A 27,155-nucleotide genomic window follows, 5' to 3' on the forward strand; every position below is an offset into this window, starting at 1 on the left:
GGGTAGGCTAACCCACTTCACAGGGTAGGTAGGAGGGTTAATAGGTCAGCAAACAAGCAAAGTAAGAACTGTATGCTTTTTCCCTGTTGCAGATGCTAAGAAATCATACACCTGACTTGTACTAGCTGAGTGCTTACTAGTTTATTTGTATGCAAAAGTGCCCATAGGTATTCCAAGAATAATTCATAGGCCTACAAGTTTTAAAAATCAGTAGATTAGTCACTGAAGCTTTGATCCCAAATTAAAGCATGCCCCCCCCCATCAAAATTAATGAGGAAAACCAAGATTTGGATGCACAGAGATGGTGGTGCCTTTTTGTCTGTGCCATCTACTTCTTACTGAAAAGGAAATAGAAAGATTGATCTTCCTTCTGCTTGGTATTCTAAACAAGTAGATATTTTACATTTCAAGATGAAAGCACTATGGTTTTCCTCCTAGCAATGTCAGGCAACTGGAACTGACAGAGCTCAAATGAAATGACTGTCATATCATCTTTTTATGTATGGATCTTCAACTAACAAAATATGAATTTGCATCCTTTATGAAGCTGTTTTTGTTCTGGTGTGCTACTATCACTGTGTCTTCTATTTTCTAGACGCCCATCTATGTGCAAATATGTGTGCATATAGAACTAATAATTTATTTCCTAGATAAAGGAAATTATGCCCTTCTCCAAAATTACTGAGATTCCGGTAATGTATTTGTTTTTGACCAGCTGTCACCTCTCATCACTTCCCTTTGAGGGAGTGAACAATCTTTCTTAGAATTGGCCTAAGGTTGTAATGCCAGGGTCAATTTCTCTCTCACTCACAGTTCCATCATTTAGCAGAATGCACTACATTAGTGCAACTGCCACTCTGTAAGTTCACTCCCACAGCCATCAACACCTTTGACATGGAACAAAGGTGAGGAAATTACATGATGGTTGCAATTACCTATTCTATGAGATTGGGGTGGGCAACAAACAGTTCATGGGCTACATGCAGCCCCCCCCCCATTTTAATTTAAAAAGCAGCCCTGCTCCCGCATTTTTTAATTAGAAAAAAGGCATCTACAGCAGCCAGAGAGTGCCAAAAGGTCAAAATGTATAACTAGACGGTACAACTGGAGGGACTGATGGTTCCCTATGAAGGAGATGGAAAATAAGAGGAATGTTCAGGTGAACATTTGGAATGAGAGAACAGTACCATAAAAGGTGTGCTTTCCTTGATGGGACACATGGCCCAAGTGCACTTGAAATGCTCCAGCATAAGCCCCACTGAAAGAGTGCTGGGGAGGTCTTTCACTGCTCAAATTAATTTCAATGGGGATTACACAGAAGGAATTACCAGGGCCATGGCTGTATTGGCATACTGTACAGACACTGTCACAGTAGAGATTCCTGCTTCTTAAGGGATCCTCAGCAGTATCACTACAGCAGTATGTAATTACTTGAGAAAGTAGCTTCTTAAGCAGCTGTGCAACAGCTGGATCTTCTGGGGGTGGGCAGTCTGGAAGTGCCCCACTGCGTTTCTTCTGACGAAGCTGCAGAGTTCGGAAAAGGCTTCCTATGTCCTTTGAACGCAGAGCATAATCAAAGATGGAGCGGCTTACAGGCTCTTTGAGAACACTCAGAAGGACAATTTCTTTATCAATCTGCAGTTCAGAAAATGGAACAAGAACAGCATCACACACCCATAGAAACACAAATTAGGGCATGATCCTATGTATGCCAGTACTGAAAAAGGTCTTACAGCTTCCAGCATTCAAACATGGCTGGCTGAGGACTGCTGGGATCTGCAGAACCTTTTCCTGTCTAGACACGCATACAATTATACCCTTAGCTATATTATGAAAGTAATTCAGTTAATTTGTTCACAGAGACAGGTTTTGGAAGAAGAAGGGCAACAACTTAAAAAAGAAAAAAAAATTAAAAAACTTGAGACAAACTAAGAACCACATACACTCCTTTCTAGTCAAAACTGTATTTTCAACAACTATTTACCATTTCTACAGCATTTTGCAAATCAGGAAGTAATGTGCACTTGTAATCCTGGGAGGTAAACAGCAATTATTTTCATTTCATAGACAGGAAATAGCTGAGAGTTCTGCAGAGTTTGCCCAAAGATTGCTTGAACTAGAGTTTTTTTTTCCAGACTGGACATGCATTTCTGATTTGGCATTGTTTGTTCCAGCAACCAGACTAAATGGTAGCATTGAGAAATGATGGGTTTGTCAGTAGCAATAATTCCCTGTCTCATGGGAGAGTTGGATTACACATTATACCACCATGTCACAGAAAACAACCTTCCTGTGGCAAGTCTGCTCCCTCCCTACTGTAACACCTGGGAGAACTTACCATGGGATGTCGACTAGCATGTTCCAAGTCCCCCACCTCCAGTCAGTGACTTGGAGCGGGGACAGGGAAGATCTTGATACAATCTTGTGCTGTATCGTGCAGCCAAAACTGCAACTCCTACAGCAGAAATGGGGATTCAACATAGAGATACTGGTTTTGACAGCACCTTTTCTGCTAGCATATAAGCCCTCCGAGGCAAGCATGAAGCTAAATGATGCTAAGGTCCTTTGCATGTTGCAATTTTACATGAGTGAAGAATACACTTGCAGTTGATTCATTACCTGTATTATTGGTTGAGTGATAAAAGGGTGAAGGTAAGGCATGAGTTTGCAATAAACATCAGCAATATTCAGATGCTGTGCTACAACAGTTATAAATCCTACTGCTCCATAGCGTATCCAGAGATTAGGATGGCACAGAAATGGTGCTGGGGGAGGAAGCAAAATTTTAATAGATATGGTTAACACAGCTCAAGAGATAGGATCAATGCAAATTCTCTCTCATTCCCCCTCCTTCCCCCCCACCCACCCCAATTGCAGATCACATCCTAAAAGGAATTCAATATATAATTGAAGAGTCCCTTTGTGTTACAATCCTGATTTATGGCAACCCCCCACTCCCCAACACTGGCCATTAGGTCCTTTCTAATCTGAAGTTCCATTGCTTTTATTCTAAACCAGCTTCTCCAACGGTGGTCCTTCAGATGGAGCATGGTTTCCATCATCCTCAGCCAGCTGCAGTCCAACACATCAAGAAAGTGCCAGGTAGGAGAAGGCTGTTCTAAATTGTCCATAGTAACTACACAAGCCACCCTTGCAAATATATACATGGAAAGGGCAGTCAGTGACTCTCATATATATATATTTCACCAACAGCCGCATACTCTAGCAGGTTTTGCTCAAGCTATGGACTCCTTTATGTTTCAGCTGCTGCTGCTACTGTTGGTAATCATTCTCTCTCCCAAAATGCAACAGGGAGGGGAGAAACTCAGAAAGTAGTCTGACCACCTCACTTCATCTTTAAAGCTTCCTAAGCATTATTACCTTGAAATAAGTCCATTAAGCCCTATCACTTCTGAACAAGCATGCATAGGATGGGGCCAGTACCACAAGTACTCTATTAATGGACACCAAGGGACAATTTGGTTGAAGCCTTCTGATTTCAATCTAATCACATGCTGGATAACTACACTAACAGTGAAACCACATGGCAGACCAAGTTTGTTAAAGTAAAAAAACTCTTTCCAGGAAAATGGGCTTACCAATATCACAGGCAAATTCATATATATGTGGTTTCTGCAGAAGCCCTAATTGGCACATACAGGTAAGGGCATTGAGAGCTTTATATATGACAAATTCTTCAGCATCACTGAGCCCTTGCTGGAGCAGAGGCTTTAAGATTGAGGAGCTCTGCCATCCAACATAAGCAGCAACACCTAAAATCCAGGGACAATAAAAGCACACATTACTATTCATAAAAGCCAAGTCAACTCAAAAAGCGAAGTCAAGATATAGGCAGGGTCAAAAAGTGGATATCTGGGGGTGGGGTTCAGGAGCAATTAATAAGCAAGTCTTAATCTGAGCTATGGATCTACCTGAGTACTGGTATTCAACACTAGGGTTCATTTTACTCGTACATAGGTAAAATAAAATTGTGGAATTCATTGCCAAAAGATACAGGGCCAGTTAGCTTAACACAAGAATCCAGTTTAAAAAAAAAGTTACGGTGAACATGGGAGCATATGTCTCCCGGTTCCTCCTGCTGCAAATTATTCAACCATCCATGGACCTCCAGTCTGCAGTCTGTTAAACACCATGTACAGTACAAGGATTGTAGTGTTATCTTTCCTCAAACAAGTCAGAGAAATAACCCAGAACAAAACTATTGTCATTTCTCTGGCTTGTTGGGTGTGTATGTGTGTGGAGACACAAATCAATATTCCTGGTTCATATGTAACACTGAAAAAAGCCATCGAGATAAATTTCACACATGGTTGAGCTTTTCCCGTTTGCAGTGGGAGTAATCAGGCAGCACCTCTATGCTACCATATTCACAAGAACCTACAACTGGGAAAAAGACCCTGGCTTATCATGTCATGGTGATAGCCCAGAGCATAGATAACATTAAGTTTACTGCACATTTATAGAAGACAGATCTATTAGCTCCTACTAGCCATAGAGCTAAGAAAAGAACCTTAATATAGCTCTGTTGGACATATAGTGGAGACAAACAGCAAGGGGTGGCCTATGGGTATGTCTCTATATCATTATGCCTTTCTTGGAATACCACTGGAGAAGGAGCATTGGGCTAGGTTAGGTGTGGAGAACCTCAAGCTCTCTGGGGTTCCCTAGATGGCTAAAGCCCTTCCCTGGCCCAACTTCTTTTCCCTTGTTGTTGTTAGTCGTGAAGTTGTGTCCCTAGTCATTGATAATTTGGTAACTTTCCAGCTTTTGTAGCGGTTTTACTTTCCTGTATTTTAAAATCTTGAAATGCCTCTTCTATGGCATAGTTACTGGAAGTAACAGTGCACTGATATGAAAGAGGTTCCTCACCCTGGACTAGATGCACAATTAGTCAGTTCCACTGCAGCAGCTCCTACATATTTAGTGTTGTCATTTAAACAGCAGATGCATCATCTGTTGTTGCAACTGCTTAAAGAAACTCACTTGGTCCTTAGCTACTTAAAATGCAGGTAATTATTCACAGACATGGCTTAAACTCCTTTAATTTCCTGTTTTTAAAAGCCCTCATTTAATACAATAAAAATAAGCTCTTTGTTGCCAACCACATACCCACTATGCTGTCAAAAAAAGCTCCTCGTAGATGCCAATCATTCTTATCATTAAGGAAGGTGATCATATGGGAAAGGAGAACGTCATTAGCTTTCTGACGTCCAAAAAAGACACAAAGGCGTGTGATTCCATTTTCCATCAAGGTCTGTTTCACAATATTTTCTGGATCGCTCAGCAAAGTGACAACCTTCTGCTGGACCATTTCATGCAAGGCCTGAAGTTCTGCAAGAGTAGAATAGAAATGGCATTAGGGAAAGCTAGGTGTAAGTCCTTGACTATGAAGAGTACTGAATGTAATATATATTTGACTCAGCAATATTTTTGTGATTTTTGTATTCTGTAACATTTCTAAAACTTAAAATTGAAATATTTTCTAAAAAATTCACCAGTTAGCTATGGTTGGCCAAATTGTGACATGAGTACTAGCAATGGCAATGCTTAATTAATTAATTAATTAATTGTATTTCAACACCATTGACCCATAGGCTTGCAGTACACCAGGTCAGGAGCAGAAGGGCCTAGGAGCTTGGCTGTGGTAGAATCAGGCCTACAGTCTGGGCTAACTCTGTAGGGCTGCATATGGTACACTTGCCCCTCTGGTCAGTAAAGAAAGGAGTCAGAGATGACAACGCAAGGGGGGGATACATAAATTATATAATGAGCCCTTAAGAGTGTGGCACTCTGTCTCATACATTCAATTTGGCCTGTAGAAGATCTGCCCAAACCACTGGCCACTGCAGTAATAAGATGCGGGACCATCAGAAATTCAAAGCCAAGTCACAAAACTGTTGCTCCTTCATAACCCTGAATGTACAGCAACATCCATGTGGTTGCAACATTCTACACTTCCACATTCAAAACTGGTTGAGATATGGTTATCCCATTGCTGCATTGACAGTAACATTACAACTTCCAGAGGAAGTACACAGAAAAGTTTTCAAAGAAACTGCCTCCTCACAGGAAAGCAACAACATTGTACAGTAGAAACATATTTTCCTGGCCATGTCAAATCACTTTTTAGAAAAATCCCATGCACTTGTGTTTTGCAGAGTAAAGAGCTCAGAGTCTGCACCATAGAAGTTATGTGACAAGGGATAATGGACAGGGGAATATGAGCAGAACCACCACTGAGTTGGCAGACAGGAGGAAGAAGGCTGTCAAATGAAGAAAGAAGCATCCACATAGCACAGAAGTAATTATAATAGAAGAGTCGTGACCTCTCCAAAAGCTACTGATCATCCCACTTTGTGCAGTCTTGGAGCACAAACAGTTTTCTTCATTCAGCATTCAGGAAACCTTTCCATATTTATACCCATTGCCCATGTAGAAGATAATCCCAATACTTAAGCGAACATAGAAGGCCCTGCTTGTGTATAGCTACACTTATTTTATCAAGTCCACAGAAAGCTTGGGGATGCCAAGCAAAATGGCGACAAGCTTAAGATGAAGACCTGGTTCACAAGTAACAACGGCCAATCAATTTAAAAACCCATGGGTTGTCATGAATGGGAGTGAGCATTCCTCCCACATGCCCAGCACTTCTGTTCTTCACAGCCTGCAATTGCCTCCTCTGTAGATTGTTGAGCATGATATCTGAACCTGAACTGCTGGGTTGTTTAGGGCTAAATAATCCAGAAATTATTCCATGGTTTGTTGCTGGATTAAACAAACAGTTGTTTAACTCGTAAACCACCCAGCAGTTTAGTTTCAGACATCACGACCAACCACCTACGAAGGAATGTTGATCTCCAATCTTTATCTTTTATGCCCATGTTTTATTTAACTCATGGACTGCTGTTATGTGCAAACAAGCTAGGATGTTCATCAAGCTGATTTATTAAAGCGCAGTATAAAAGTAACCCCACTCAGTTGTATCACTGTGACTTTTGTCTTTTGTAATTTATTCCTTTCATTCAATAGTTGAGAAATGATCAAAAGTTCTTACCAATACTTGCTAGAAAATGAAGGTTATCAACATCCTTCTGAAGTGTGAACCATTAATAGATCATCAAAAAATACCAGTCCAATTCTATGTATACTTATTTGGAAGTAAGCGCGTTATATTCAAAGAGGCTCATTCCTAAATTGAGTGTGCATATGATCACATGCAGCGCTTAAAGAAAAATGTAAGGTACATCACCAGTGTCATAATTTTCACTAGGGTGCATTGCATCATCAGCTTCTTCACTGTTTGGTTCATTCTCCATGTTCAGGTTTTTCAACTGGACCAACTCCAAGAATCTCAGAGCAGTTTCAGCCAACAGTGCTATATTCTCTGAAAATATTTTAAAAATAATAATTCATTTCTTGAAAACTTATTTGAAGCCATTAGGACTGGTAATAGTTAAGCACAATGAACAGATGCTTAAAATGTGAAGTGCCACAGAACAAACACATCTTATACAGACTTATCTGTATGCACAGAAAGTCAAGCCAAAATCTTGCCACTCCCACAGGCTTGGGCTTGGTAGAATTCCTTCCCTTGACCAGTTTGCGGGGAGCCACCCAGAATGCTTCTTTACATGTCTCTGCAATATGGACCTGTTTACTATCTTCATGTCTGTTTGTGAGCTTTGGAAAGTGCTTGACTGACCACTATAGTGAAAACAGAATGCTGGACTAGATAGGCTTTGTTCAGATCCAGCAAAGTAATTAACATTCTTATGCTACAAACATGTAAAACCCAGTTCAGTTCCTTAGCTCTTTTAGAGAGGTCAGTGAGACACCCAGACAAGGGTTATGTAGGGTCCAAATATGTTCTTGCCGTTGGCATTTTGCTCAAATTATTGAAGTTTTAAAAAATTCTAACAGGGATAATCAAATTCAGCAGCCAATAAAGAGCTGTATTTGCATTTATCAATCCACTTTTCCCAAGTTGGTGCTCTTCACATGCTTTGAACTCTATCAGACTTAGCCAGCATGGCCAGCATGGAAGTTGTAGTAAGGATACCTAGAAGGTACCAGGTGGGGAAAGATGATTGTGCCGCCTTTAACCTAGTTATATGATTAATATAAAATAAATACAGCTGCTATTAAAATGATCTCACTCCCCCCCTTCTTACCAGCATAAGCGAGTCGGACAATAGTGGCTTCATCTTGGGCCAAGTGTGCAATTCCTGGCAAGATGTACTCCGGATAGATATTTATATCATTACGTGGGACTTCTTTGACAAGAGCAAGAACTTTAGTGAGTGTCCTAACAGCTTCTGCCCTCACCCTGGGCACAGAGTCATTGCTAAAATGCAAGAGATATGGTGTGATACGATCCAGCAGGATTTCCACGCTTAACCTGGGTGCCAACTGGAGAATCAGCTCTAAGGCAGCCAGCTTAGAATCACAGTATTTGAGGGTTTGTAGGCAGGAAGTTATTACAGACACCAAAATGACCAGACCATTTTCCTTTGTCTCTCCCTCTGCTTTTTCTGTTTGGTCATGTCCACAAAGATTGTGAATTATATTGTCCAGATCTTTACGTATAACAAGGATCCGCTCATCTGCAGACACAAAGGTTTCCTTGGCAAACTGCGCCATGTAAGGCTGGAGAAAAGTGTAAAATATTTCAGGAAATGCATTGTTACGCTGTTGTTTCAAGTAGTCTTCAGCTGCTAAACGTTTTTCTGGTTCACACTGGATCATTTGCATAACCTTCAAAGAGAAGGGGACAAAAAGAACAGCAAAGGGAAGGGGGAAGAAGAAAGGAGAAGGCAATGTTTACTGTTGGGTTCATATGGACAATCCAATAAGCTACTATAAAGAGAGCAGAATTATTTACCAGTTTTCTGATTCTTCGGTCTTCAATTTTATTCAAGACTTGATCAGGAGCAAAGAGGCCCTTTCTATATGCTAAAAGCTGTGACAAATCAAACAGAGGTACACCTTCCGTAAAGAGTTCAGCTATTACACAGCCTAGAAAATATAAAACATGTGTCTGAGAATTATGAATTAGGCATCCTTTGTCTTGCTTCCTCCTAATTAAAATTGACTGCATCACACAACTATTTACTAAGCTGCAAAAGGTGGTTGGTGTGTGTGTATGTAAGCAGTCAGTAGTCAGCTTACCAGCACGCTGCATCTCATATATTTGCTTTAGACAACACAAAACTTCTTGTCTTATGAAAGGTATTTCTCCACTCCTCACCCCCATACAAGTCTTTATATACCTTGTTTTTAATCCTCTGTCTACTGAAGTTTCCTGTATATGTAAGAGCCACAAGCAAAATAAGCAGGCACTGCAGCTTGAACTAAACTGACACTTTGGACTGTTTATGGGATTAATGCATGTATGAATGTTTGTATTCGGAAAAAACATCCTACGTAAAGCAAACAGTGTGTCAGGGAGATGGCTAGACAAAAAACTTTATGTCACATGGTACTGTTTACATGCAGAATTTGTATTAATTTGGATAAACTTTCAAACATATGATTTCTCCCTCTTCCACATCAATCTGGTGATGGCTAGCTCTTTAGCTGTCACCTTTGGACAAGCCATGCATTCCTTTGAAAGTACCAGCATTTGAGGAGAAAAACCACAGTTTAAGCACCAAACCTCCAAACAAATTTACACAGACAGAAACCCAAAATTGCCATGGTCTACTCCCTTGGTCATAGTATCTGAATACTAATTGGACTGAAAATAAGCATTAAGAACAAAAAACCTTTGTGGATCCTGATTATTACATGCCAACAAAACTGCTGATGCCCCCATTATGGCCTGTGAAGAAAATATGCAGGAGACTCCACTGGAGCCAAAACTCTGAAGGCAGCTCTCAGTTGCACAAAAAATGCATAGATGGCGCTCTAATTCAATGTCCTTATTCACAACTCTAGGCTAAGAGACTTTTTTAAAAAGCTAAGATGGCTGTTTTAATTGTTCCCCTGCTTAACAAAAAGTCCTGCATAGGAAATGCTAACACATTAGGCAAGGCTAGAGTTCTACATCTTTAGCATTTAGTTATGTATGTGTAAGGATCTGTTCTAAAACACATACAGGAATTTTCAAAGACACATTCTTCCATGTGCATTCTGAAGTGGAACAATTGGAGAGTGTTTTATCTTAAAGTATAATTTGGCTGAGCATTCCACTCTAGGGCTTCAGTCTTCAGTCTGACTGGGAATACTAGAAATCATAGATGGAATGATTTCCATCTATAAACAAGCATAGGATTGTGGCCTAACTCATTGTGGAGTGAAACTTGAATATTTTTTAAACATATATCTTATCTGAACACAGAAGAAAACTCATTGGTGATTTTAGTTGATCCCAAGATTACTCTAAATACCACCACCCACACACAAACTTCTCCCCAGCAAACCTGAGCCTGACGCTTGTCAACACTAATGTTTAAAAGTTATGTTCACCATTAATTTCCCATGAAGGCACAGCACACATGGCTTTTACTTGATTCCTTCAAAGTACCTGCAGAAAAGATGTCCATTGCTCGTTTCAACTCCCCCCTGCTTCGTTGATTACTGTTGGCCAAGTCTACCAGGGGAGTGGAAGGATCTCTCATATTCTCTAGTTCTGTGGCAAACATGCTTCCATCCACAAAGCGTTCTGGGGCAATGTAACAAGTCCTCCTTCGCGATGTATCAAAGAAATAATTGAAATCAGCAGGGTTGTCTTCAGGGAGGTAGGTTGGTTTGAAACTTGCAAAATCTGTTAGAAGGACCCAGTTCCAGCTGGTCACCATGACATTTTCTGTTTTGATGTCTCCATGGCGGACCCCAGATCTGTGTGCTTGGTCCACTGCAGTCAAGATCTGAAATGCTATCCACCTCTTCTCAATGTTATTTAGGAATGGCCGAGTACTAATACGGTCGTACAGATTATCCCGAACATATTGCCTAAAAAGCATGGCTGCTTTTTCATTCAGTGTGGTCTTCTGAAAGGGGAGACAGTTTTGTGCAGAATGCAGTCGTATTTTCAGCTCCTCCAGCTCCTGTTTGTAACTAGTTAATGGTAAAGTGGGATCCTGAATGGCAAACACCTTGACCACCACCAAACCTTCCCTGTGCTTGGCTCGGGCAACTTTAAAAAACCGAGTACTGCCCAGGCTTTTGTCATACTCAAAATCATGGATGTCTGAGAAATAGCTGTCAACCGAAAGGATCTGAGAAGGGGCAATGCCAGCTAACTGGTTCCCCATTGCAGCACCTTTGCTTCTTTGCCACAACTCCACCTAAAAGACAAAAGAGTTATGTGTTCATCTTGGCTGCATTGTTCATCCCAGAATATCTATGTGCAGCTGCTTAGAACTGACATACAGTATAGCATTTCATGTGGAAACACTTATTACTATCTTAAGTGGCTGTATTTTTAATCCTCATAAAGAATAAATTCTTGTTGTATTAATGCTATTAAACTGAACCCATGTGTGTAATGTGCCTTTAACAGTTAATTTAGAAGTGTAGAACAAGATTGGGTTTTTTTCCACCCTAAGAAAGACCAGTGTAGAGCCTAGTGGCCAAATCCTACACATGACATCTGTTTGGTTAAAACTTCATGGCCAATTATGTTAGTCTCTACCACCTTACTGCTTCTTCATGAGCTTATAAACAAGTCACAAATTTGTGATTATGGTAGATCTCATAAACTGGGCTTTTGTCTTTCAGGAAAAAAATTGAAATGCATGCATTTATTTATTATTCAACTGGATGTATACCCTGCCCTTCCAATATGGGCACAATACTCAGACCAGGTTACAGATAATTTAAACTACGTGTCAAAAAACAAAACCACAAAATGAGAACCATGTTTGTTTACTCTGTACATTAAAGGTTCTGTGGGTTAATTAGAGGAATTTGATTTATAAAATGATTGTTAATAACTGAGCCACTCAAATACCACTATTCTGCTGGTTGCTTCAATAAATTACTATCCTTGACAATGAGAATTCTCTCTTTTCCTACAAAAGTCCACAATGCCTCTTTAATTTTCATTCCATTTGTGCAATCCAATCCAAGACCTGTTAACAGAGCCAAAGCTGCCATCAAAATACACTAACATTATCAGACAAAAGGAACAGTCAGGGCCAACTGTTCTTGGTGCACATTCTCAGGTCACATCAGTCTAGATGGGGTAGGATGGAAACTTGGGCTCCAGACACTGATAAATGGAGGAGCCTATCTCAAGGCTACTCTGAGAATAGCGAGGCTTTACAGTAGTCAGGAGAGGGTGTGGGACAGCAGCTCGTGCAGGAATCTTGACCCCATGACAATTCACTGGGAGAGAAGAACTAGCCAGTAGAGGGTTCACATACAGAGAAGAGCCCACCTCCAAGATGCCTTCCCAGAGGGGCAGGACTCAAAGGTACTCAAAAGAAGGTTCTCAGAAGTAGTCTCTAAATTGGGTTCAACAAACCACTCTTTGTATACTCGGAGACTCATTTCTCACTGGTTGTGCTTACTGGAAGTACATTAGAGAATAAAGAGCTTTTTGCAAAAACAACAACAACAAAGAATAGTCTGCTGATTTGGAAGTGTGACGGGAGAGACCTAGGTCACACTTTCAGACAATGACATGCCATCATCATTCTTAGAGTGCAAAACAGTCCTATTTGTTTTTAAAGGTTCTCCCAAACTAATGGCCCGAAAGGGGGTGTGCAAGACATGGGAGGCCATGGATCTGCGGTTTATCAGAGAAGCCTCAGAATTGTCCACATCAGCCTGGAGGTGGAATTATCCCTCCACCCACTCATTTCCCAAAACTAAATCATTGGTGCAGTAGAAAGGAGTGAATGAAAAACAAAGTGCCAGGGAGTGGAGAGAAAAGGCAAACCTGATCACATACAACCCCTACAAAAGCCAACAGGGCTTTTGAAATAGTAAAGGATCTGCCACTTTTTTCTTGCCACTCCAAGACTGTATTCTTAGTTAACTGAAATCACATCACGTTATTTCAATGGGACCTAAGCACAAGTCTGACTGTTGGGGTTTTATTTTTTAAGATTGCTTTTCATGTTACAATATTAGCAGCCACACTGTGTGAACACACTTTTTATATGCACTGTAAGGGATCCCTTGCCAACCATATTAGTATGCACAAGTGATGCTGGGGGTTTTTTTATGCGTCATGTAGGACTAACCTCTTCTGGGTTACACCATGAGAGTACATATACCATGCACTCTTTTCTGCATGAGGATGCATTCCTGGTGACTTACACATTACAAATTGTCCTATAGCTGTCATGATAGGGGTTTAAGTCTACCATTCCGCTAAACCATGGTATTTCCACCACATACCATGAACTACATTTAACAGATTAGAATCAGGATGTTACTGAGGTCCTCAGTCACATAGACAGTTCTTTTTAAAGTAAAATATTAGGAAATAGAACATTTACTCTATCAAAGATTGATGACTGATGCCTTTCTTCATACTTTTTCTTCAGAAATACTGCACAAAGCAATATAATCAAAAACATAACATGCATCTCCCCCAACCTGATGGCTTTCTTGCCCAATTTCTACTACACAGAATTCTCACAATATTTGCTACTTGCTCACTCTTTAACTTCCCAATTTCTTTTACAAGATTGTTTATAAAACATTACATGCCCATTCTAGGGCAGGATTCCTCTGCCTTTAAAAGTCGCACTCTAAGCCAAAATTCAATCAATGAAGCCAGGCACCATCTTGCTGAGAATGTTCAAACAGTCCACAACTGGGAAAGGCATTAGAGCCCTACATGGGGTGGGGTGGAAGGGTTTGGAAAACAAAAAGAGGCAGCGCTCCAAACACACTTCCTATACCTCACATCCTGCCTTTGTGGTGTCATGAAAGCACAAGAGCCAATATGGCATACTGGTGGTTATTATTATTTAATTCCTATTCCACCAAAAAGCTCAAGCTCTCTAGGCGATTTACAAAGCAACCAAAAGCCACACTAGTTAGAATCTTGGGACTTAGGAGACTCGGGGTCAAGTCCCCATTCCGACATGAAGGTCACTAGGTAACTTTGAGCCAGGTGCAGTCTTTCTGCCTAACCTACCTCACAGGATTGTTGTAAGGGTAACTTGGAGAAGTGTTCAGTCTTGTATGCCACCTTGGGTTCCTTGCAGGAAGAAAGGGGGGATACAAATAGAGCAGCAGCAGCAACCTCGCATCCACTGCGGCAAGACTTTATGAAGGGCCCTCACCTACTTAAGTGCTGCCAGGACACCTCCCGGGCGAAGGAACACGGGGCGCCGTCCGCAACCTCGCGATGCACCGCCACTGGCCCGCTCGTCTCGGGCGGCGTGACCAGGGCGGAGGCGCGCAGGCGACCTTTCCCGCCACCCCCGCAACCTCCCCTGCGTGGCTCGCCGCCGCCACCTGCCTCTCCACCTCTGCAGCGCTACAGGGAGCCCAGCCTGGGGAGACCAGGGCCGGGACTGGCCCCGCAGCCTCGGCTTCTCCGCAACACGGAACCGGTAAGCAGTACACAGGAGGAAGGAGGCGGTGTTGTGAGCTCACATCCTGGCAGGGAGGAGCGGAGAAGCAGCCGCGGGGGAAGCTGGCTCGCCACCCGGCCTGGCGAGGTGGGAGCCGGGCAGGCGCTGAACGTCATCGCCCCCTCCCGGGGCAGCTTGCTGGGAAGCTGGTCTCGCTGTTCTCTCTCCTCAGAGGCCGTGCTCGGACGTGGCCCGCCGGGGCGGGAGCCCTGCCTCTTTCCTCCGGAGCCCCCTGCCCACTTCCCTGCTGCCCATGGGCGCTTCCTGAAAGAAATGCACAGGCCCTCTGATTATTTATTTCTGTTGCATGGGGATCGGGGGCTTTTGCTGGTATTTGCTTCATGCCCTGCTGACCCCTCCCCGAATGCTTTTGCTCGAGTTTTTTTTCCCTGAGATGCCCTCCCCCCCTCCCGTCCGTACAGTCCTTTTTAAAAACAAACGTGTCCTCAAAAGAAAGAGTCCTTTGAACCGAGAGAAAGACTTTAGAGCCATACACCGTTTGTGCTTTTTTCTTTCTGTTGGCCCGAGACCCGGATCTTTTTGCTACCTAGTGCTGTCCCTGGTTGTCATCCACGTTCAATTATTGGAGGAAAGATGCTTCTGTTCGAAAGAAAGGAGAGCAAAATCCTTTTTTCTCTTTTTTATTATTTAATATTATTTTTATTAAAAAAACAATATAATTAATATAACAACAATAAACATAAACAATACTAATTGACATAATTAAACAATACATTAATATCAGTGCTAGGAGAGCAAAATCTAAATTATTATTAAAGTAGAAGAAAAAATAATGGATTATGATTGGCAAGTGCCTATAGCTCCTTTGTCTTGGCTTGTGTCCCAAAAGTCCTTTTATGTTTTATTGATTTATTGCATTTCTGCACCACCCAAAAGCCAAAGCTTTGTGGGAGATTCACTGTAATTAAAAGGATAAAGTACAATTTAAACATTTTAAATTACCATGTAAAATAAACATAAAACCCAAAATAAAACCTAGCAGCACCACGATGATTTAAAATACAGTAAGCTGTTTAAATAGACAAAAACTCAGAGACTAAAATGTTGATATCCCATTCTTCCTTCAAGGAACTCCCCACTCCCGTTTTATCCTCAAAAACAGCAACCCTGTGAGGTAGGTGAAACTAGCTGGACCATGAGCACTTTGTGAGCTTCCTGCCAATTCAGGAGTCAAAGTGGGCTCTCCCTAGTGTGAAGTCAGCACAGCCTCATTCAGGTTCTCATTCCTGTTTTTGTTTACGTGCACATTGTTTCTTCATGCACAGGAACACACTGTTGCACCTGTTGCCTGTCTAATACCAAATGTGAGTTTCTTTCCGAAGAAGCAAATCTTCTGCCAGATGAGGCATTGCCTTAAACAAGAGGTGTACTCAGGCAGTTTACTGCTCAGCATGAGCCAGCTGCATAAGCCTTAGGTATTTTCACACCTGTAGCAACAACATGTAGACTTAATTTTAAAATGCAGAATTAGAAAGGTGGAATTAGACATTAGAAAGATGGCACTTAGGAGTTTCCTCTATTTTGTTTCTACTGCATTTTTCCAGTCCAGTGGTGGGCACTCTGGAAAATACCACTTCATGCATCTAATTAAGTGACTTCTAATCCAAAAAAGGTCATGTCAAATTAATTATCTATGTATCTTTACTGTTCTAGTGTCCTGATATGTCAAAGAGAAACCTGTAAGTTTATGGTGTGGCGTTAATAAGTTAAAGGAAAAATAGAATTGATTTTTGACTGAACTGATCTGTTGCCTAAGGGAAAAAAGACCAGAGTGACTGAACAGGAGGCTATCTTCACCAAACCCGTGATCGGATTGACTAGCTTCTGAGCTAAACCAGGACATTGTCCTACTTTCTCCAGACTGGAGTGTTTGCAGTGAAACAGTCAATAGAAGCCAAAGCCCATTAGGTTTAATTTTGGCCACAAGATGGCTCTATTTTTCTAAAATGGCAAAAGTACTTGTGTTTAGCCTGTATAATACATGCCTGATCCATGAGGTGTTGACTTGTTAGATAATACCATGCAGAATTTATCAAAATATTTCAGGCAAGTCATTCATTCATTTCACTCATTTCATTTCTATCATGCCTAGTAAATGAAGTTATCCAGACAGTTCAACCTGCAACTGCAACCAAAAATACAACATTGTACAAAAATAGTTACGAAACCACGATGTACAAAATTTTAAAGCAGTTTAAAATGCACTAAAAGAACTCAGTTAGCATATGCAGTGGGCCCCGATAAAAGCAACTGACAGTAATTGTTCCATTGTATGTCATCAAATGCCTCAGAGTAGAAAAAGGCTTAAACCAGTGCCAAAAAAAGCAAAAATGTTGCATTGGTAGTATATTTCAGCAGGCAGGAAGAGCATTCCACAATTGTGGGGCAGGGGCTGCCAGCAAGAATTCTTTTTTCCTCAGCTGTGGATTGTAGTAGCCAGAGAGATTCATATATCAGTAGAAGCACCCTGTCAGGTATTACAATTCTCAGCCACATAAGGTTTTATTGGACATCTTGAATTGGCTCAGAAGTGTACAGGCAGCCAGTGCAAGTGGGCCAAACGTGATGTTATATGATCAGACCTTCTAGTTCAGGTGGTCAAACTGAGGCTCAGTCACTCTGAGTTTATTTTGCCGCTTGTGGCTTGGTGCCCGCTTGACACTGCTTGCAGCCACCACTCATGCCCACGGGTGCCTGCTTGCAGTTCTCAAAATTATGACATTTACTGTATGTGGCTCTTCAAGATGAACAAGTCTGTCCACTCCTGTTCTTGTCCCTGCTATCAGTCTAGCTAAGATCAAAGCAAAGTTCTGAAATTATAATGATTTCTATAGTACAGATGTCAAAAACAGCATTCTGGCATGGTTTTGCAAGCACCCCCATTGCCCACCAAGCCAGGGTTAGACAACATGGCAAGCCACATGTCATAAAGGTAATTAGGCAAATTGATGAATGCATACACATTATGCACAACTACAAATGAAGCCACCATGGATTCTGTTCCCAATGGTTTCTGTGTATCATTTTCAAAGAACTGAAAGGGCAACTGCAAGGAGGAAGAGATGGAGAAATCTCCACTAGCCTAGTTGCATGCACTTAAATCTGGTTCTAATACCTGATTTGAGTCAGTTTTCCTGATTTTGAATAGAATTGCTGCAGCAGCTCACATTTCCTGGGTGTGCTGTCATTATGTGCCCTGCAACACATTTCCCCATTGCTTCTTGGTAACTGAAAAACACATTTTTTTTCTTTTGGATCCATTGTTATACTAATACAAATGTTTTTTTAATCATTATCATTTTTGTTCTACTCTTCACTGAACCTTTCGCTTCTGCTTATCCTTGCTTTTCTTTTGGAAATGCTTTTAAATTTACTGGCTGGTTTTGTGCAACTACACTAATAAGCCATTTAAAAAGAGTGCAGGAACAGTGGGATTTCAGATAAGGAAATGAATAATAATAATTCAGATGCTAAATGCTGGTGTCTAGTGGAAGAAACATTTGGAAAAGGCATGGAGAAATCATTTCAATAATGCTACTTTAAAACATAGCAAAATGGGAAATGCTTGCTAACCGAAGGTTTGTTTGTTTGTTTATTGTATGCCACCCCCCTAGCTACCTTAAATATACTTTGACCAGATTCACACATGTTAAACCTGCTTGGAATTTTAATTAAGCACTGTGGTAAAACTTCCTCTGTACCTGACCCACAATCAGGTACTGCAGGGGTTTTGTGCCACCTCTTCCCTCTTTCCCCTTCCTCTCTGCACCGCATTTCTCCTGCAGCAGCCCAGCCTTACACTGCAGGAGCACCAAAATATCCCCTGAGCCCCAGTCAGCCATTTAACACTGGCTGTGGCTCGACTAAAGAAGTCAAAAAGTTCCTCTGTCTTATCAAAATTTGGGAAAGTGAGGGCAGCCAAGTCCATATGAATACCCTACAAAACCCAAGGATTCTGCTGCAAAAGTGCTTTCCACATACCCCACCTATTAAAAAAATCCTAGAAAAAACAATTAGCAGTAAAACCACAAAATTGCAATTTGGCTTGGACACTTGTCTGCACAGACAGAGAACACATACTAAATTTCAAGTTTGTAACACACTGTTAATAAGGTTTAACTATTTTTTAAAGAGAGAGAGGAAACACCCTTTGCAGCAAAATTCATCTGTGTGACCTTGGGTTGCCTCTCATTCCCAAGTATAGATAACACAGAGGCACAAGGGCACCCTTCAAAAAAAATCAAGAATCCATAAAAAAGTGTTTTGAAGGCCATCCCATCACTTCTCCACCTAGTTCCAAACAGGATCCCCAGGGCTTCTGCAGGGTGCTTCCTAAGAATTTACTCCAAATGCCATTTAACCCAAGTGCATAGCAGCAAAACCTGAGAGAAATTTTAGCAGTGGGATGGGGGAGGGGAATTTTGGAAGTGGGATGGTGAGAGGCTTGTGATGTAAGGCAGTACAACAGGTTTTCCAAGTTTTGAAGTGCTCCTTCTGCTAGCAAGAAGCGGGGAGCGTTTCCCAGATGTTCCCAACTGCTTTGGCACTTTAGGATGCCTGCTAGCTCCTTGACTAGAGTGGCAAACCTTTCAGTTGCTCTTGCCAAGTGGCTCTTTGCATTTTTAACTTGACTATGACTCATTGTCTTGCCATAGTGGGCTTATTAATCCCTGCAACAAGCCATGGCTAGCTTACACAAGCTTGTGGATCACCCTGAGGGAAGAGTGCTGGGTTCAGACAAGTTAAACCATTGGCTTATAAACCATAATAGCTTAACGTATTGTGTGAACCCAGTCCCCTGACTTGAATGAAACCGAACAAAGAAACTTTATGGATGGATATTCCTGGCATTTGTAAGATTTTTTTCCTCTTTAAACATGCATAGTATTGCAGTCTTAGAATTTCTCTCAAATGCTGCAAAGCTACTTAGTAATGCATTATCTATTTTTAGCTTTGCTGTGGGGATTGACATTGTGAGATTGTAGAGGGAACACAGTGAGCCACTGTTTGATTTGAGCTCACTGTACAAGATCCATGCTTTATCTGCACCAAAGAAGCCTAATGATGAAAGGACTGCCCTCAAAGGAATTTTATTTCATAGTATTCTAAAAGCTGAATAGCAGCTGGAGCTCCTGCAGGAAAAACGGGCACAATCTCAGCCATCTCCCCCCACCCAACCAGCACGATTGTGGTCATCTTCCCACCCCCCTGAGTGGGGATATGGCCGCGATCGTGCTGGGGGCACGTCTCTCCCTCCCCCCAGTGCGCCCCGTTCGCGCCTGTCTCTCCCTCCCCCAGTCAGCCTGTGATTGCACCTGTCTCTCCCTCCCCCACCCCCGGGGCATGCTGGGATGACGGGCACGTGCAGGGTGAAGGGCGCAATCTCGGTCGTGCTGGGGGGGGGCGGGGAGATGGCCACGCTTGTGCTTGGCGGGAGGGAAGATGGCCACGATCTTTGTTGTTCTTTGTCACTTTGCTTCACATTTTTCTGATTTAAAAAAAATGGATACAGAACGGATTAATCTTATTTACATTGAACCTTATGGGGAAATTTAACTTGGGTCATGACCAGAGTCCTGGAACGGATGAAGTTCATGAGCTAAGATACCACTGTATATATCTTGGCTATCTCCTCTCAGTTTTGCCTATAGTTATATATTGTACCAGACAGTGCTTGAATTTCACAGATTTGCAAAACAAATGAAATCACACCTCAGTCCATGCTTAAATGGCTCCCCGATGCTTTCTGCATTCTAGTAACATCAGTTTTTAAATTTGGGAGAATATGAAGGTGTTAATGTCTCTTGTGGAAACACTCTATTTCTAATTAGGCCAGAGAATTGAGTACTACTTCTGCAGGTAAATGCTAAAGGCTAAAATCAATTATAGCCGTCAATACTCAGGCAGTTTTGCAAGTTTTATTACAGATGTGCAAACCAGGAAGGCAAGGGATGGATTGCCTTTGTTCTTGTTCTACCCTAATAAATCAAAGGGTTGCCAGCTTTTAAAAAAGAAGCAGTAGTGCACTTACCGTATTTTTCTCTCTATAAGATACACTTTTTTCCCCCTCAAAAGTAAGGGGAAATGTCTGTGCGTCTATTAGAGCGAATGTGTGTGTGCCCAATGCCCGGGACGCTGCCAGCCCGCCTGCACCACGTGGCACCACGTGGCCGGCACGCACTCGGCGCGCCCTGCTCTGCCCCCGCCCCCGGCGCAGGTGAGAGCTGTGCCGCTCAGGGGGAGCGGTGCGGAGGAGGAGGAGCCGCGGGCTTTAACCCGCTGGCTGCACGGAGAAACGGACTGCTCACCCCCACCGCCCGGGAACTGCTCACCCCCACCGCCTGGGAAGACCTGCTGCTGCCGCCGCCGCGCCGCCCAGAAGACCACCGCCGGCACGCTGCCGGCCCCACGTGGCACCACCTGGCCGGCACGTGCACGGCACGCCCTGCTCCGTCCCCCTCCTCCGGCGCAGGTGAGAGCTGTTAATCACAGGTCGGTGTGTGTTTTCGAATGGCAACCCGTCTTTTAATGAAGCCCATGGAGAAGTGATAGGGAATGTGCCTGTGTTTATCAGGAAGCTTTCCATGGATTAGTTATCTGTTAGTTGATCAGACACATTTTTTTTAGGATCAGTGGATATTTGAACAGCATTACCTTCGTGTATGAAGTTTATTCTTCAAAGGCTACTTAGTCCACTGTGTGTTTGATTTACCGTACAGTATCTCATTTTTTGTCAGAAGTGTTTTTCTATTATTTACTAGTAGGGCAGCGTAGACATTACTGGCTTTTTTAAATTTGTTATTGAATTGTCTGCAGCAGCTCTTGTATAACTGGTGTAGATTGTGGATTCCTTCAATAATTCCACTACTGACTAAGAAAGTGATGTCAGTGATTGTGAGCAACAGAACTTCATAAATTCTGACTCTAGCGATGATGAGTTCTATGGGTTCAACGAAAACTAGAAGAGTACTCAAACTTTAAAGTCTCTCTTTTGTTAATGACAGTGATGATGGTTCTTAATGCCACTGTTGACTGCTGTTCACTTTACAAGGTTGAAATACGGTATTACTGTATTCTGTTATAGTTTATTAAATAGTTTAGTAAACCATTTGATTCAGAATATTTTTTTCTTGTTTTCCTCCTCTAAAAACTAGGTGCGTCTTATGGTCAGGTGTGTCTTATAGAGCGAAAAATACAGTATATTTCTTTGCAAATGCATTCACTTGCCAGAACAAAGCCCCACAAATATATTTAAAAAACAGTTGCCGCACTCAATGCATGTTCCATTACAGGTGTTTGCAAACAACCACTTGCCACTGCTAACTTTCCCATGATTCGAACTCATTATGAAAATCTGGCCTGCAATGTTCACCCTGAAAATGCCTGTGTGCTTGGAAGGCAGCAAAAGAGCTCTCAGAGCACTTAAACAGCTTTTACATGCTACTTATATCACCATGCTAACCTAAGATTGCTGTTCTACAGATCTACATAGAAGATGAGAAATGAATAATTTGGCACTGCTTATTTTGAAAAAAGGAATATGGGTTTTTCTCATCTGTCTATCCAGGTGGCACATTTATTCTTCCTTCCAAATTTCTCCCATGAAGTATGCTAATTGAACTTTATGGAACATTCTTTTAGAAGTCTACATTTGCATTCTTTCTTATGTTTATATCCTTTTTCACCTGCAAGGAACCCAAAGCAGTTTACATGATCCTGCCCCATTTTATCCTCACAACAATCCTGAGAATCTGTGACTGGTTACCCTTCATGGCTGAGTGAGGTCGAGAACCTGTGTCTCCTTTATCCTAGTCTAGCATTCTAACGCTTACACAAGACTGGCTATCTTTGGCACAGATGTTCTAGGATTGCACAGAATGGCAGCGCTTAGGTACACTTGGGAATAGGTCCCACTGAATTCACTGAACTAACTTATGATTTTTAGCTTCCAAGTTTCATATATTCCAGTATAAGTTGTAGACAAAGCATACCATAACACAGGGTTTTCAGGGTGTTCAGCTGTTTCTGATACTCAGATATAATTGAGGGAACTGTCAGCCATCTGGGGCAAGATAGTATTTGGGGAGTGACTGCAATTCAGAAAAATCAGAGCATCACTATGTATACTTCTCATGGGTCCCATGAGACTTGAGCTGAACATGTATTAATAATTCAAAGAATTATATGAAATAATTTTCCATGCCTGTCAGAGTGCTTCTTTATTATCATTTGATTGTCTCCCATCTCGCTTCCAATGGCTCATGTTGACAGTGAGTTTAATTGCTTATGCATAAAAGAAATGGGAGAAAGAATGCCATGTTTACCCAGACCTGTTGAAGCATCACTTTTAGTGGAAGGAACCCTTTTCATGTTTAATTTTATTAGCAGCATGTGATACTTCTTTGGGGAAGAAAATATTTCAATAAAGTGTCCTCCCCATTTTTTTCTTTTTAACTTATTATATACCTAAGCCTAATCAAATCAGTAGTATCAGAGTATTTTGTGTTCCAGAGATGAACACATTTATTATGACATAAACTTTTGTGGAATGTAGAAAGTAGATAAAGTCTACTTTATCAGATGCATGAAGAATTATCTATGGACTGTAGCCCACAACATTACGGCTTATGCTGCAATGGATAGATCAGCCTTTAAAGTGCCACAAGACGTGTGTGATTTCTGTTATCACAAACTAATATGGCTAACACCTCTGAAAACATATAAGTTTATAAATCAAGCAATTAAAGAAAATGGCTGGACTGTTACTTTAAGACTAGAATCCTATGCACGCTCCCCTGGGAATAATTTCTATTGTGTACTCCATAAGTTTTCTGTCTTTAAAGCTTCATCCATCTTTTACTTTTTTTCTTTTTTCCCACACAATAGGACAAACTGCTTTTGAAACTATTGTCTGGTGAACATATGTGAGGGTCTGCTGTTGGAGGGAAAAAACCCTAGAAACTCTATTGGACATGTGGAATGCACTGCCTGTTTATATCCTGGCTGATATATACTAAATTACCATTCCCACTTAAATACTGAACACCAGCCACAAAAAGATGTTGGGCAGCCACTGAGAATGATGCTCTGGGTGTGCTTTCTGGATGTCTGTCCATGGTCCGTAGACAGAATTATGAAAAGGGTTTTCATTGCAGATCTGCAAGTCCAAGTCGGATTACATGGAGTCAGATAGAGGGCAGTGTAACTTGCAGTGGGAGAATCCCACGACTGAATGCTCCTCCTTGCCAGAAACTCTCCATTTGTGGAAAACTTTTGTATGGCCAAAGCATTCTATATTAGCTTTATTTCTAGTGTGCCTATGTGCACATCAATGCTGTATGTGATTGCTCAAAAGTAAGTCCCAGTGAATTCAGCAAGATCCGCTTCCAAGAAAATGTTGTCAGTCACCTATCAGAAATAAGTCCCTCTCATTTCAATGGAAATTTACTCCTGTGGAAGTAGATTCATCCATTCATGGAAGACAGGGCTATCAGATAGCTCCTGGTCCTGATGGCTATATGCCACCTCCAGTATTACAAGCTGTAGATCTCCCTATACTACAGGCATGGATAAGAGGGTGCTGCATGCTCATGTTCTGTTCATGAATTTCCTAGGGCAGCTGGTTGGCCACTTTGTGAATGGAATGTTGCACCAAATGCACACTTACTCTGATCCAGCTTATGTTCTTAAGCGTGCACAAGATAGTAATCTTAATTTACAACGTGTATATACATCTCCACATCTTAACAACTTCCAGAGTGGCACACAAATGCATAAGGGAGAATTGGACTATTTTAAGCTATTTGGGAAAAACCTAATCTGACCAAAATATGCATGCATGCACACACAGATTTTCTCTTGCTGCAGATGTGCTACTGTTGGCAGGGACACCTCAGTCCTGGCAGCCAGATAGGACCAGAGGTTCTGCATCCCTGCTTTATGCACTATCTAAATGCATCACTTTCACAGGGGAGATATGCAACCCCCAAGCCAGATAATGCTAGGTTGTCTCAGAAACCAACTTTTCCTTTTGGGGAAGTAAATTGCTTCCTGGCAGCTAAAGCATACATAAAACCTTAACTTTAGTGAGTTTATAGATTTCAGGCACATTTAGATGTCATGTCAGTATAATTATGTGCCATGTCGATCTAGCCCATGAATACTATCTATACATATCTATACTGAAACATATCTATACTAAAACTACACATGTAAAGTTAGTGTCAGTGCAGGGAAACCAGAATTTTACAAAGCAAGCCAAGATAATGCATAGGTGTTTTTCTGTTTTGTGGCTTGGCTTGGCTTGGCTTGGCTTGGCTTGGTTGTTTGTTGGCTTTTTGGGTAGGGGTAGAGTTCCACAAATAATTCTGAAGGGCAACATTAAAAAATAAAAAAGTGAATATATGTTCCATGCCATACAGTGGAGAAAATTAGGCTCACATCAACAACAGGTATATTCAGCAAAGAATGTTCTATGTGTATGCAACAGGCATAATTTGTGGTCACATGCCCTCCAGCCATGAATTGTGATGCTTATTGGCGTACACTCATTTTTGTAGTGCTAGGGAGGGAGAAAATACAGGAGGCTTATTCAGTGCCTAATGATAAACGATAAAGTATGAAGCTGCTTTATGATGAAGCTATCAGTATTGCTGGTACTGACTGGCTGCAGTGTGCCAGGCTTTTGGCAAGACTTTCACAGCTCTACTGGAATGCCAGAGATTGAATCTGAACCTCTACATGCAAAACATGTGCATCAGGTATAGCAGCACTCCTCACTAGCTACTGGGTAACTCTCAGATGAGTAGCTTGCAGGTTTTGCTGTGCACATACCATGATAAGTTATCAGTGATAATGCTGGCAGCTTGCAGAACAGAGCAAGCTCATGAGAACCTTGTGGTTCCCCCCCCGCACCCCCCCGTGCCCTTATCTGTAGCTGTGCATAATGTCTGTAACACCATCACAGTAAGTGACAGGAGTGTTCTGTACAACCTCATTTGTTTCCCTGTTTTATATTCCTCACAGCTGTAACCCAGTCAGTATCATTGCCAGTGGGATCATCTTTCATGTGTAGTTGTTTTTAATTACTTTATTCTTCAAAGGCTAACGAACAGCCCACAGCGCTGGAGATGGACTCAAGTAATTGCTAGATTTTGGTTCATACTTGGGCAGTCTCCCTACCTCATGCAGGCCCGGGAAGGAGATGCCACTCCACTGGTCTTAACCATGGCAATGCTCCCTCTGGTCCTGCCTCTCTCCATGCATGCACTGGGGAGCACATGCCTGTAGAGGGCAGTCTTCTCTATGTGTGTAGGCTTTCCCATGACCTGGAACCTCACACTATCAGGATTCCACTTCATGAGGGGCAGCTAGGTGCTTGGACCAGGTTCCCATGTACAGACATGCTCCCCATGGAACAGATGAGAGTATGGTCTGGTGGGAAGGGGCCATGATGGCAAGAATGAGATGGCCCCACTTGCACACACAACAATTATTCATTGCAGATCACCGAAATGGCACTTTGATCTTCTTTAAAAATGCAGGATCAGAAATGATATATCTGTCCCAACAGCAAATGAAATCAGCATCTACCAGAGACTAGATTGCAATTGTAGTCATATTTAGACAGAAAAGGGCTTACAAGTCCCAGCTTTCTCCAGCCCAGTATAGGACCCTTTTCTGAGTTTTTCTACACCACATTTTAACTTGCTGTCTCCATTTCTGGTTTTGCATTGAGATCAGAATTCTGCACAAAGAGCTTTTCCTTTTTTAACCTTCTGTTGCATAACCTCTTGACAATTCTGCATCTGCACAAGTCAGAAAATAGGTTTTGGAAATAGTAATACATTTTCCCCAGGTCTAAAGAAAGTACCTGTAAATAACCATGGGTAGAGAATGAGGATTGCACAATAAATGACTGGTCTGGAAAAGCTTCTTGCAGTCTGTTGCACTGCAACTCCCTTTATCCCCAGTCAGTTTATCCCCAGTCAGTGCCCACTGACAATCCTGGTTGGGATGATGTGAATAGTAGCGCAACACATCTAGACAGTGCAAGGGTGGGCAAGGCCATCCTAATGCAAACCTGTAAAGCAATACTACATTGTGTACAGATACTGTTCTATGCAGTGGCAGACGATCACCTGGGTAACAATATGGAAGGATGGCTGGATTAAGTCTGAAAGGGCTGTACATCCTGGGTGGAACCAGGAAAGAGTTAAGGGCAGCACTGAGCTGTTTCTGTGAGAAAGCAAAGGGCCCTAGCATATGCTCAGTTTTATGCTTTGCATGGGTTGCACAGCAAGAGATAAGTTGCACAGGAAATTCCCTCTTCTGACAGTTTCGTACTTACAGTTAAGCCATGCATTTAGACCTAAGATCACAAACCGGTCATGCTCGAAAAGAATTAACAGCCATAGTCAAGCTGAAGGGTAGACTTTATTTTTCTACATAAATCGTTAAGACTGTGCTAACAGCAGCACTCCTGCAGAGAGTCCTTACAACCATACTAGCAGAAAAGAATAGAATGTGCTTTATTTTAACACTGCTCTGAAGGTTATTTAACATAGAATCAGA

General features: G+C 41.9%; 1 protein-coding gene across 5 annotated transcripts in view; it reads right to left on the minus strand.

The window, feature by feature from the left end:
* The window catches only part of PIK3R4 (phosphoinositide-3-kinase regulatory subunit 4), a 28,894-nt gene extending 14,346 nt beyond the window's left edge, over positions 1-14,548 (minus strand). Inside the window, exons 1-9 of one of the 5 annotated variants that reach the window (XM_044455748.1) lie at positions 14,268-14,548; positions 10,547-11,309; positions 8,903-9,036; positions 8,193-8,775; positions 7,271-7,405; positions 5,131-5,352; positions 3,600-3,773; positions 2,620-2,765; positions 1,432-1,635 (exon numbers count right to left, since the gene is read on the minus strand). In XM_044455748.1, the coding sequence (XP_044311683.1) occupies positions 1,432-1,635; positions 2,620-2,765; positions 3,600-3,773; positions 5,131-5,352; positions 7,271-7,405; positions 8,193-8,775; positions 8,903-9,036; positions 10,547-11,276 (2,328 nt within the window). In that variant the 5' untranslated portion in view covers positions 11,277-11,309; positions 14,268-14,548. Of the gene's footprint in view, positions 1-1,431; positions 1,636-2,619; positions 2,766-3,599; positions 3,774-5,130; positions 5,353-7,270; positions 7,406-8,192; positions 8,776-8,902; positions 9,037-10,546; positions 11,310-14,119; positions 14,226-14,267 lie in introns of those variants that run through there. The other 4 variants (XM_044455757.1, XM_044455778.1, XM_044455769.1 and 1 more) reach the window with 4 other exon arrangements.
* Positions 14,549-27,155: the final 12,607 nt, after the last annotated feature.

Source organism: Varanus komodoensis, unplaced genomic scaffold (assembly GCF_004798865.1).
Source record: "Varanus komodoensis strain SLA01 unplaced genomic scaffold, ASM479886v1 scaffold10, whole genome shotgun sequence".
Lineage (NCBI taxonomy): Eukaryota > Metazoa > Chordata > Lepidosauria > Squamata > Varanidae > Varanus > Varanus komodoensis.